Source organism: Peromyscus maniculatus, chromosome 1 (assembly GCF_049852395.1).
Source record: "Peromyscus maniculatus bairdii isolate BWxNUB_F1_BW_parent chromosome 1, HU_Pman_BW_mat_3.1, whole genome shotgun sequence".
Classification (NCBI taxonomy): domain Eukaryota; kingdom Metazoa; phylum Chordata; class Mammalia; order Rodentia; family Cricetidae; genus Peromyscus; species Peromyscus maniculatus.
In genome coordinates this window covers 143087004-143100666 of record NC_134852.1, presented here as the reverse complement: position 1 = coordinate 143100666, position 13663 = coordinate 143087004, and the positions used below count along the sequence as shown (strand labels likewise).

General features: G+C 50.7%; 1 protein-coding gene across 1 annotated transcript in view; it reads right to left on the bottom strand.

Annotated features, from left to right (window-relative positions):
- Lhpp (phospholysine phosphohistidine inorganic pyrophosphate phosphatase) overlaps positions 1–13663 on the bottom strand; it is a 100073-nt gene that overhangs the window by 55728 nt on the left and 30682 nt on the right. Inside the window, exons 4-6 of the mRNA XM_006976954.4 lie at positions 10624–10687; positions 8943–9035; positions 2255–2346 (exon numbers count right to left, since the gene is read on the bottom strand). Of these exons, the coding sequence (XP_006977016.1) occupies positions 2255–2346; positions 8943–9035; positions 10624–10687 (249 nt within the window). The remainder of the gene's footprint in view (positions 1–2254; positions 2347–8942; positions 9036–10623; positions 10688–13663) is intronic.

Sequence of the window (13663 nt, the reverse complement as noted above, 5' to 3'; positions counted from 1 at the left end):
CACTTCCCTCTAAATGGCATGGAGATGACTGGACTCGGCAATGGGCCCACACCTGGGGGACTAGAGTGGGTGTAGCTCCTAATCCTACTCATGTGTGTGTGTGGGGGCCTCCCTCCTGTGTGTTGGATCTTCCTTAAAGACTCAGCAGCCTAGAGGTTTGTTTCAGCCAATTGCAAAGCCACAGTGCATTCTGAGTACATGGGCCACACAGGTTTAGACTGGCCAGACAGGCCCCAACCAAGGACACATTTTCCTCAACTACGATGTTTTCCTTAATAAACTAGAGTAGTCCTGCTTCTGGGCTTTCAAAGACCAAAGTGCTACTCACGTGTCTGGCCACTAAGTTGCAACACACACTGAACAAGTGCCAGCTGGGCTCCCACGGCTAAGCAGCAGGGGACACCACCATAAACAGTGCAGCCACAGAGGGGTGCTGAGCCCCACTGCCCAGTGAGGAGCCTCTGGCCAGGACAAAGCAGAATCAGGCTTTGCAACTCTCAGGGAAAAGAGGGATCATGGATCGTAAAGTCTGCTCTGGCCTGAACGTGTCCCCTCAAATTCTGGTGTTGGAAACCGAATTCCTGGTGCAACCGTGTTGGAATGCGGGCCTCGGGGAGGCGCTTGGTCATGAGGATTGATACCCCATGAAAAGGCCTTGAGGGAGCGGGCTCTCTGCTTCCCATGGCACATGTTAGGATCCACGATCCCTCCTCCTCTGGGGATGCAGGAAGACACATCTGGAGCCATCTTGGAATGGGACACTGACCTATCGGCACCTTGATCTTGGACTCCCAGCCTTCAGAACCGTGAGGGACTCTATTTCTTGTCTTCAGCAATGTGGTACATTTACATCAGTGCGAACAGACCAGGAAGGGGCAGGCTGGCCACTTGGGAAAAACGCTTCTGTGGCATCTGAGCAGGACTCCCTCAGGTCAGATATAACCAATGGAGCCATGAGAGCCGCCTCAGAGAGGCTGGGGAGGAAAGAAAGTCTGTTTTTCAGGGATGCTGGGGTTTCAAAGGCACTTCCACCCTGGGAGAGTCTCAAGTGGCTTCTGACCCCAGACCCCAGGAGTGTGGACACTCCCTCCCTCACTCTGAGCTTACAGAGGGCCTCAGCTCATGCCTGCCTCAGGTTTCTCACCCAGGATGGGTCTCAGAGTGAAGGTCAGGCCATTGGTGGATTCTACCCCTGTCTAAGACAATCATTCAGATGTGTGTAACTGACCTACCATCCTTCAAATCCAGATCACCATGTTTTCACCAAGTCTCTCTAGCACCAACAAAATGGTGCTTTGTTTGAAGGGCCTGGCCATGATGGAAGCCACTGAAAATAGGCAAGGCAGGGGCTAGTGAATACTGTTCGGTTGGTAAAATGCTTGCTTAGAACGCACAGAGCCCTGGGTTCGATCCCCAGCACAGCATAAATTAGGAATGGTGACACACTCCTATAATCCCAACACTTGGGAGGTAGAGGTGTGGGGGGGTTGGCGCTCAGAAGTTCCAGATCAATTCTGGCCACATAGCAAGTTTGAGTCAAGCCTGAGCTACATGCGAGCCTGTCTCGAAACATAAAAGAGGGGTAGGAGAGAGGGAAGGGGAGAAATTATGTAATTATATTTTAATTATAATAAATTATTAAGCAATAAATAAATAAGCAAGACATGGCTGATACATAAGACACTCTCAATGGTGAAGCAAGTCACAGACAGCCCAGTCCCCAGAGGGCAGACCCAACTGCCCAATTCCCAGCAACTGTTCATAAACGTCAGACCCAGAGTATCCCTGACAGCTACCTGTGGTCTCTGTGCCTCTCACAGGTTGGAGAAAATGGAATGCAAAGAAAAGGAAGGTAGCCAGACAGCGTGAGGCCAGCTGTAACCTCAATGGCTGCAAAGGTTCTGAGCACACTGCCCAAAGGAGCTTGGATGGCTCCACCCGATTCCCTGGCCGCAGCCCCAGCATGGGCAGAGCTTTGCCTCTTTATCCTCACGCCACACAGATTCACGTCTGCCTCGAGGTCCAGGCTCTGCCTCGAGGGCCACTCTGCCTCACCACCACCACCACCACACAACGAAGGACAGTGATTTCTACTCCAAAGGTCAGCCATCCGGGTCCTGAGGGACCAGCTACAGACAAGGCCGCGAATGTCCACATACTGTTTGTTTGGAGAGGAAAGCCCCAAGACAGGAAGGCTGTCGCCCTGGGAGGGTCCAGAGAAGAGCAGGAAAACGAAGCGGCCGCGGGCACTGACCTGAACTTTCCGGTCCGCACTTGCAGCGCTCTCATCCCACACTGCTGGGCGCCGCCAACATCACCCACGATGTCATCGCCAATCATGATGGCCTGTCAGAGGTGAAATATGCTCAGAGGTTATGTCAGGAGAGTCTTATTTCTGGGTTCTTCATCTTTCTTTTTTTTCTTTTCGTGACATAACAAACGGCTTGATTTGATGTTTAAAGCCACCATCATACAAATTAAACAAGATAATATTGTCATTGTATTGATTTAAAGTCAACCCACCTTGAATCTATCTCCCGCTGCCCCCCTGGGCCATGACCAGTTTATTTATTCAATGTGAAATCAATCAGCAGCCGTCCAAGTGATCTGGCGCCTTGAGGGGCACCCGCCTCCGCACAGAGCAGACTGCCTTTTACTTGATGCTAAATGCTCCTCTGGGGTCAGGTGATTGTGTTGTGAAAACTCAGTCAGTGTCTGGCAAGTCTGTGGAGTCTCCATTTCAAAAGGTTTTGCTTTCAATTGTCAAGTGACTCTGTGTAAAAACCAAACCCTAACCACACACACACACACACACACACACACACACACACACACAAGAAATACTTGCTTACTGGCTAGGGTTTCAGAAGCAGTCTGTGGGACAGATTCCTCCCACCTGAAACAACCCCCCAAACCAGGCAAGTTCTCAGAACCAACAGTTCTCAAGGCACTGGACATCACACCAGGAGGGGTGTGTCTTTCCAGGCACAGGAAGCAGGTGAGGTGAATCTGCGACTCGCCCAGCCCTGCCTTCAGTGTTCTCACGGTGTGTGTGGGGGGAGGATATCATGGGCTGAGCTGTACCCTTCCAAGTCAGCAAGGCCTGAACCCTAGTGTGAGTACTTGGACATGGCCCCTGCAGAGGTAACTGAGATTCCGTGAAGTCAAGGGTAGAGCCCTGACCCAGTGTGACTGGGGTCCTTATTGGAGGGGGAAGAGACCCCCCACAGCTGTCTCCAGACAAGCGCAGCAAAGGCCACGTGAGGACACAGCAAAGAGGCAGCCACTGTGGTTTGGATATGGTTGGAGGGTATCTCCCAAAGGTTTACGTGCTGGTGGCCTGGTCTCCAGTGTCATGGTATCAATGGAGGCACCTGTAATGGATGCAACTGGAAATCATTACATTAAGCAAAACAAGCCAGACTTAAAAAGGCAAATACAGCATGGTTCCTCTCATAAGCAGAATCTGAAATTGAAACTATACGCATATGTATGTATCTGTATATGTGCGTGTGTGCGCACTTGTGTGTGTGCGCGCGTGCATGCGTGTGTGCATTTATGTATGTGTGTGGTTATAGGTCCTGAGACTAGAAAGGCGACCACGTGAAGAGAGGAACAGATGGAAGGACGGTGGGAAGTAGAAACAGTAAAGGAACACATGGAAAGGAAGCAGGGCAGGGCTGCCTAGCAAAGAGACCAGGTGGAGGCCAGGGGGTGCCAGGGACCAGCGCACACTTGAAAATCCTCACTGGATTTCTCTGACCTCTCTTCCACTTCCTTCCTGTGTTTCACAGATATGTTACAAATACTGGTGACAAGCTGATTTCCATCAATGTCCCCAGATAATCGTATGGTGCTTACTCTTAGAATATTATGGAAAGTGAAGACATTCTGGTCTTCTACTTGTAGTAATGCACCAAAGTTCCTTTTAAAACTCACTTAATTTTTATTTATTTATTTTTCTTTCTTTTTTATTATTATTAAGAAATTTTCTGTTCATTTTACATACCAACCACAGGTGCCCCTCTCCTCCCTCTTCCCACCTCCCAGCCTTCCCCTCCTCACCCCACCCCCCATTCCCACCTCCTCCAAGGCAGGGACTCCCATGGGGAGTCAGCAGAGCCTGGTACATTCAGTAGAGGCAGGTCCAAGCCCCTCCCCCTGAACCAAGGCATGTAAAGTGTCCCACCATAGGCACTGGGCTCCAAAAAGCCCGCTCATGCAGCAGGAATGGATCCTGATCCCACTGCCAGGGGCCCCTTAAGCAGATCAAGCTACACAACTGTCTCACCTATGCAGAGGGCCTAGTCCAGTCCCATGGAGGATCCACAACTATTGGTCCACAGCTCATGAGAACATAAGGGAATGGGATGGTCAAGCTGGAACAGGGACAGAGTGGGAGAGCAAGAAAAGAGATACCATGACAGGGGGAGACGTCAAGAGAACAGGAAGAAATAGGGTGCTAGGGAAGTTCCCAGGAATCCACAAGGATGACCCCACCTTAGACTACTAGCAATAGTGGAGAGGGTGCCTGAACTGGCCTATTCCGGTAATCAGATCAGTGACTACCCTAACTGTCATCATAGAGCCTTCATTCAGTAACTGATGGAAGCAGATGCAGAGATCCACAGCCAAGCACCAGGCTGAGCTCCGGGAGTCCAATCGAAGAGAGAGAAGAGGGATTCTATGAGCAAGGGGCGTCAGGATCATGATGGGGAAACCTACAGAGATGGCCAGCCAAACTAGAGGGAACTCACTTAATTTTTAAGAAGTCAGTTTAAAGCAATCCTGAGCAGATACTGGGGCCAGTAGCAAGAGCCCAGCTTTGACAAAACACGGAACCTTCTCCTGGGGGGACACTGCTCGGAGCTAGAGTGGAGGTTCTCTGTTTTGTTTTGTTTTCTACCAACTTTCATACAGCAGTGTAGAAACCATCCAGCCACCTGGGAAAGATCCAGCCAGTGACATCTATTTGCTGTAGTGGAACATCCTGGGGTACAGGGACACATGGGCTCGAGACTCCAAACCTGTAGGACTACCCAACAACCTGCACAAAGTGGCCTTGGGTACAGATGGCCAGACGCTTCATGTCAGGCTTGCGGGCCACGCTGAAACTGTTGATCCAGGCTTTGAACACTCAAGGGTTCCGACTAGGGCGTCTACTGCTGCCAATGGCATTGGGACCTTTGTGTGACTGGGCTGCCTTACAAACGGAACGCAAATCCCAGCTACGGCATGTCATGCCTGGCACCTTCCCTGCCTCTGAGAACAGCAGAATTGTGTACACGTGGGCTAGGGCGGCAGCTCAGTCGGTACAGAGTTCTTGATTAGTATACACAAGGCTGGGGGTTTGAGCCCCCAGCACTGTATACACTAAGTGGGGTGGCGTGTGCCTGTAATCCTTAGGAGATAGGGGCAGAAAGATCAGAAGTTCAAGGTCATCCTCAGCTACACAGTGAATTCAAGGCCAGCCTGGACACATGAAATACTGCCTCAAAGCAAACTCTTATGCACATGCCTGCACACATGCACAACTAGACAGTGGAAACCGTCTTCTCAGGATCCTCTCGGGCTGGTGTTTGTTGATGTGGCTCCTGGAGATGGTTTCTGAAAAAAAAAAACTAATCCCTCAGAGGAAGCGCTATCACATGGAAGAGCATCTGTGGGATAGATGCTTGGGATGATGACATGATGCCAGCATGGGACAGAACCCCCAGGAAGCAGAGATGTGGGTGGCAGGGAGCTGGGGCTAGACATGGGCAGCCAGTGGGGTGTGCAGTGAAGCCTGTCTGGGCCAGCTTGTGGGCTCCGCATACCAAGATGCTCTCAGAACCCTGGGGAATTTCCAGATTTACCATCAGTGAAGGACAATAATCACACCGAGAGGAGCAATTATTGCCAAATCATTTAGGATTTAAAAAATCATTGGCAAGAAGATGGAGGTCAAGAGGTGCGCTGTCGGGGGAAATAAAAAACTCTACCTGTCAGGCTTGGCTTTTACTCCTTCCTGACTGTGATGTGATACAGGGGAGACAGACATTCAAAACTCAAAGACTGTTGGTACTCCAAGAGAACCCAGAAATGCGGAGGGCTGCAGGGGACTGTCACCCTCCAAGACAGGCTTCGTGGTTTGGATTTGTGACTCTGGTGTGGGGCACATGGGTCAGAGGCAGAGCACTTGTCTAGTGCCTGCATTCCTATTCCCCAGCAGCAAAGAGAACAGGGGTGGTAGTGAATGCCCGAGATCGTGGAACTCAGGAGACGGGGCAGGAGTATCAGAAGTTCAAGCTCATCCTCGGCTATAGAGTGAGGTAGAAGACAGTCTGGGCTAAAAGAGGAGATCCTCTGGCTCCTTCAATACTGCCTGCTTACAGGTCTCTCCTTCAGCATCCTAGGTGCTCAGAATGGAGCCTAACAGGTAACATGCTATGAAGGACAGGCTTCCAGGGCCCAAGGGCTTCCCAAGAAAGTCTGTGTTCCGTGAGCTGTCAGCTCTCCCTGGACTCTGCTGGGCAGAGTCTGCCCCTATCACAGGGAAGGACACAGTGGGGCAGGCAGGGCACACACCCTGCATGGAGAGTCCTCAAGGGCTATCTACACCTTCAGCTTCCAGTCACCTCAGAAATGCAGAGGTGACACACTCTAAGCCATTTCCACCATGGCCTGGCACATTTATAAGGACAAACACTAACGTGGCAAAAGCCAAGAATCTTTTTTTTTTATGTGACTTTTTAAAAATGTATATTTAAGGTGTGCTGTTCTCTCTATTTCTGGACCCTTGAAAGGACCTGATTACCTCTAAGGGTGATGAATTTCCTAACATCTAGGGTAAGCCCAGTCCTCTGCTGTTTCTAGGCTGTTTGGGAACACATCTGGTGGAAACTGGGTTGGGAGCTGCCACCATGGGAGCTCAGGCTCTAAACACGTCTGCAGAGCCATTACCAAGGGAAGAGCGGAGATGACTTTATCGATTAGGGCAGCTCAGAACAGTTAAGGTGAGCCACGACCTGGCACCCGGGCAGCCTGCAGCCCTTCCCAGGCCATTTCCATTAAAAGCATGCACATGCATGCACACACACACACACACACACACACACACACACACACACACACACCAGAGCCAGGGATTATGACTTGTGTGCGCCTATAGTTACGCGAAACTCTGTCTACACCTCCCGAGATTGAAATAACACCAGCAAGCCTTTCAGCAAAGTGGCAGGCTGGAGCCAGGAGGGAATGACGGAGGGGAGACGCACAGGTACCGTGTTTAAATCCAGACCGCATTAGCTCGCCCAGTGCCAGGCACACAGCCCAGGTGTGCACCACGGCGCACACACGGAGGTCAGAAGACGAGTTCCAGGAGTCAGTTGTCCTTCCACCCTGGGAGGCCTGGCCATCGGGTTTGGCTGTGGGTGATTTAACCCACTATGTTATCACGCCAATCCGAACTCTAGAACATTTTTATCACCCACAGGAGACCAGGTACTCATGAACCGACGTTCATCACGTGCCCACACCTCAACCTCTGGTAACCACTAGTCCACTCTCTCTGCCTCTGTGAGCTTGCCTGTTCTGGACAAGCCCTATAAAAGGATTCCATGCATGCTTTTACACCTAGCTTCCTGTCCTTGGCAGACTGCGTTCATGGTCCATCCCTCCTCTTTATGACTCGGTGATACGTCACGGTCCGAGTGGGACACATGCTGCTGACCCATTCCTAGGGGATAGGCAGACAGCTGAGTTCTGTTCAGCCTTTTAGTTACTGTAAATACAGCTGCCATGATCATCTATATACGTGGTTTAGAGGACTCTTTGGTTCTGGGGCTCAAAAGCAGGGTTTCGTTCTTGTTAGGCAAGTGCTCAGCCACTGAGCCACCCTCGGGCCCCCCAAGTCTGTTGTTGCTTGAACACCAGTGTCAGTTCATCTGGGTCTACACCTCGGAGTGTAATCACGGGGGCAGACGGCAGACTCATCCCCCAAGTTTCCCTCACAGCACCGGAGCTCTAACTCAGCCCTACTGGCAGGACACAGGGCCCCACTCTTCCACATCAACACTGGCCATTTCCTGCTCTTTCTCTCCTTTAGTGGCCACAGCAGATGATGGGGTTTGACTTGTGGTCCTAAGAAACCAAGAGACTCAACATCTTTCTGTCTGCTCCTGGGTCATTGCCTGGGGTTTTACTGCTTTGCGCTTTTGTTAAAATGCCCGGTTTTAAAGGAAATACTTTGACATGAAAGGATCCAATAGGCCTGAGATTTGCTTTAAAACATGACGGTAACAAGTCAGCTCTGGGGCTGAGGGGATGGCTTAGCTGGAAGAGTGTTTGCTGTGCGAACATGAGTCCCAGGAGAAGCTGCGCACAGCAGCACACATCTGTAACCCCAGTGTTCTATGTTGAGACGGGAGACAGAGACAGGAGAAGCCCTGGACACTCACGGGTTAGCCAGCTTGGCATACGCAGAGGCAGGTAAGAGAGACCTCATCTGAGAGTACAAGGCAACCCGAGGTTGTCCTCTGCCCTCCACATGCATACTGTGGCACACGTGTACCTGCGACTTACACACACGTTCATGGATGTATGTACACACACACACACACACAAACACACACACACACACACACACACAGAGAAAACAAGAAAGGAAAAATTTGTTTTTTAAGAGGGGGGAAAACATTACAAGAGGAGAATGTATGTGATCTGGTTGTTGGGACTCATGGAGAGTAACTATCTCAATCCTCTCAGGGAGAAGAGTTCTGGGCCAGAAGGATGGCTCAGTGGGTAATGGCACTGGCTGCTGATCCTGACGATCTGAGTTCGATCCCTGGAACCCACAGGGTGGAGGGAGAGAATGAGTGGACACCATCCCACACCCAGAAGAACTAAGTAAGGAAAGGTCCTTTTAACAAGTTAAAGAAGAGAGGAGATCCTGTTCCTCCTACCTGGTGAGCTTCCACCCCGATGGCTTGTAGGGCAGACCTGAAGAACTCAGGGGAAGGTTTCCCGACCACTTCAGCCTCAATACCACAGGCATACTGGCAAAAAAAAAAAAGACAGAGCATGGGTTTGAGATCAGGAACAGGAATGTGACCAAACATGGGAAAGACTGTCTTGTGATGGGTGAAGCCCTTCACAAAACAGGATGCTATGGGCCTCAGAAACCTCTCAAGGACAAGAGTGCCACAATTCCACAATAGGCTGCAGCCCAGAATGCTTAGGACACCTGCCCCCAGCTCTGCCACCCACTCCAAGGCTGTCCACAGCAGAGTGGCACACCATACCTAGCAAAGCCACAGGCCTCCCAAGGGTCAGGGGACCAGGGCTCTCATCTGCAATCCTGTTCAGCTACAATCCCGTTCTCTTGCCCCTTCCTGCTGCCTACCTGCAAGTAGATCAGAGGCTCCCCTGAGGGGTCCAGGATTCAATCCACCCACCTGTGTTGTGGAATATTAGTTTAAGATGTGTTACATCCGCTTATGCTGTGGAACATTTGTTTAATGATGAAAAGATGTGCGGCATTCTTTTATGTTGCGTTTGTTTAACTCTGTGAAGCTGTGTTACTCTGCCTGTCTAAAACACCTGAAGGTCTAACAGAGAGCTGAATGGCCAACAGCAAGGCGGAGGAAGGACAGGCAGGGCTGGCAGGCAGAGAGAATAAATAAGAGGAGAAATCTGGGAGGGAGAGAGGGAGGGGGGAGAGGAAGAAGAGGGAGGAACGAGAAAAGGAGAGGAGGACACCAGGGGCCGGCTACACGGCCAGCCGTGGAGTAAGAAGTAAAGAAAAGGTATATATAGAATGAGAAAGGTAAAAGCCCAGAGGCAAAAGGTAGGTGGGATAATTTTTTTAAAAGATTTATTTATTATGTATATAGTGTTCTGCTTGCATGTATCCCTGCAGGCCAGAAGAGGGCACCAGACCTCATTACAGATGGTTGTGAGCCACCATGTGGTGGCTGGGACTTGAACTCAGGACCTCTGGAAGAGCAGCTAGTGCTCTTAACCTCTGAGCCATCTCTCCAGCCCTAAATGGGATAATTTAAGTTAAGAAAAACAAGCCAAGATAAGGCCTGGCATTTATAAGTAAGAATACTTATAAATACTTATTAAAAATCTCCATGCATTTATTTGGGAGGTAGGTGGCAGGCCCCCGAAGAGTTAAAAAAAAACAAAACAAAAAACAAAAACTACACACTTGCCTATGCTAACCACCTGCGTTCAGGTGGGCAGGGGCTGATACCACCGGTACAGGGCGTGGTATAGTAGCAGTCTAGGCAGGGGATTGGCCGCAGTCACAGTGGACTCCAGAGGTCTGGCCACAGATGGTTCTGTAACCTGGAGGGTCATCTCCGGGACAAGGCCAGGGAGGACACATCAAGCCTGAGGTGTTACAGGGCCAGGAAGGAGGCAGCCATGAGTCAAAGAAGAGCGGTAAAGAGCATGCTGGGAGAGAGCCACAGGAGGTTGGCCGGGGCTGGGGTCAGAGAAGGATGCACATGTAACTGACTGATGCCCCAGGCGATGGGAGAGCCAACCCCAGAGGAGAGGGAGTGTGTGGCTGGAAACCCCACACAGGAGGCCCACTCGGAGACATGAAAGGGCATGGGACAGAACCAGGGCAGGTACCTCGAGTGCCTTCATATAGGCTCCAACATCCAGCATAAGGCCAGAGGTCTCCTTGTAGTAGCGTCTGCAAGAGAGCAGAAGGGAAGAGGTGAACAGAGAGCCAAAGGTGCAGGGCAGTACTGACGCCATGCCGAGAGTGAGTGACGGAGGCCACATGGCAGAACCAGAGGGCCAACAGCGTTAGGACACCATGCATCATTCGGCCAGTAGCCCCCTGCCGCTGGCCTTGTCGGGACCCTACCGCAATGATTAACCAGGGACCCAAGAGGGACAGATGGATCCAGTTACTAACACAGAGGAAGACAAGTGACCCGTGTTCTGGGAAGGGACCGCAGGCCCCCGGAGCATGTGCTGACTCCCTAATTGCTAATAATTAACCCTTAACTGCTGCCCGAGGAGAGAACTCCATTAGTTCCACAGCAGCCTGCCACATCTCCTGTTAGCTGGGGTCAGGCAAGGTGCCAGGTTTCACGGGCACCAGCTGCTTCCATGAGATGACAAGAATGTCTTCCCAACCAAAGGGACAATAATGCAGGCTCTCTGGGAGCGTTCCTCCTTAAGATGCTCTCGTTGCTCTTCCAAGTGCCCACGGGCCCATCCCACATCAGACCAAGGCCTCGAGGTACCAGGAGTCTTGACCGCAAAGTCATCTGTACCTGGGGCTCTCTGAGCAAAGCCATGTGACCATAAAGAAGCAAGAAGGTGGCTAACACATCATGCTCTAGAGACAAGGTTCACTGAAGCCCAGGAATGGTACAGGGATATGAGTTTAGAATTATTGAGAGGTCTGACCATCTCTGTCAGTTTTCTCTTCCTTCTGGGTCCAGCAGGGGACATTAACTAAGCATGTGTGCAGAGGACAAGAGAAGAGAGAGACACACATACAGGCTGGCTTCCACATTCAGATCCCCTCTGCTTCCTAGCAGGGACTTTGGGCTATGTAAGCCTTTAAACCTCAGCTTCCTCACATGTAAAATGGTCCAAAGAAGCGACCCATCTGTATCTGGGCTGTTGTGAAGCTTGGACAAAATAACACACTTAAAGTTCCTTACAGGCCCAGAACACAAACACCACTCAGCAGAGGACTGGAGAAGTCTACTACAAATCGCTGTTCACTGGAGCTGAGACACAGGCCCCGAGACAGGAGCTCAGTGGAGAAATGAATACAAGCCCCAGCTTGGTGGTGCTGCTCCTGTAATCTAGCACTTGGGAGGCTGAGGCAGGGGGATTGTGAATTCTAGGTCAGTCTGGGATACATAGCGGATCCTATCTCAAGAATTCTTTTCTTCATGAGTATGTGTTGGAATACGGTCTAAGGATGGCGTTATGTGAGGAGAATTCCGAGTGCTTGTGAGAAAACTCCCAGAAAACAAGACAAGAGTCTTGTGACCTCAGTTTCTGCAGAACACTGAACTGTTCTTGGAATGTGTTTTCGTGCTCCTCCCAGATATAGCGGGCAGGAGTGAGTTTACTTCAGATGACTCATTATTGCTTGCTGCTGTTATTCAATGAAATGGTTAAATGACCCTTCCTATGCCTCTGTGGGAAAACAGGTTTTTGCCACATGCCGCTTGTCCCTGTGGTTGTATACAGCTTGAACTCATGAGAACCTTACTCTTGTGATTCTTCTTAACCCTCAGACTATAAACTGTCCGATGCTCTGAATAAAGCTGCCTATTGCATGAGACTTCAGTCCGACTCATTTACTGGCTCCATTCCCCTAGATCCCACCACCTCTAGAGTGGTGACATGTATGTATGTGTGTGCGGTATGTGCACACAGAGGCCTGAGGCTAGGATCGGGAACGCCCAAGACCACTCCTTCACCTTATTTTTTTTTTTGGGTGGGGAGAATGGTCTCTCAACTAAATCTAGGGCTTGCTGATACAGCTAGTCCTGCAAGCCAGCTTGCTCTTGGAATCCCCCGTCTCTACACGGCTGGAAGTATGGGCAGCCTGCCGCCACCCACCTGGCATTGTGTGGGTTCTGGGGACCCAAACGCCAGCCTCCGTGCTTGCATGCCGATAGCTTTAACCACTAAGCCATCTCCGAAGTCCTCAAGAAGTTTTCTTTAAAAGTTTCCCCGGGCTGATGAGGTGGCTCAGTGAGTAGACATTTGTCATGCAAGCATGCAGACCTTCGGGTCCCCAGGATCCCCAGAACCCAGGCGTGGTACCAGGTGTCTGTCTGTAACCCAGTACTCCTGCACCAGATGGGAGGTGGAGACAGGAAAAGCCCCAGAAGCTAGCCTGGGCAAACGACAAAGGGACCCCGTCTCAAACAAGGCGGAAGGTGAAGAGCGACAGCTGACGTTGTCCTGTGACCTCAGCATGCACACCCTAGCATGAGCATGCCTACACTAACTGACAGATACTAACTGACATATAATAGACAGACACACACACACACACACACACACCTGTGATATCCACATGCACCCCCTGGCACGAGCATGCCTACACTCATAAACACACACAGACAAAAAGAAAGAAAACAGACAGCAGACAGTCAGAAAGACAGACAGATAGACAGACAGACAGACAGACAGACACACACACACACACACACACACACACACACACACACACACCTGTAATATCCACATGCACCCCCTGGCACGAGCATGCCTACACTCAAACACACAAACACAGACAAATAGAAAGAAAACAGACAGCAGACAGACAGACAGACACACACCCCTCTGACCTCCACATGCACACCTTGGCATGAACATGCCTACACTCGCAGACACACAGACACATATACACTTACTTAAAAGTGTTTGTTTCATTTTTTCCCCCTATTTTTACCATAAACTATAATGACTATTTCCTTAGCCAGGGTCTAGTTTCAAAGACCTGGAGGATGATAAACAGAATCTGGCCAGCAGAGGGAGACACTGGTGCTGTGCTGTGCCAGCTGGGTGGCAGGTGCCTGACCCTACTCTGTCCAGGATTCTTTGCAGGACTCAGGGACATGCCAGACCTGGCATGCACCCCTGGACTCCCAGTGTAGAGGAGACATACACAGACCCACAGAGA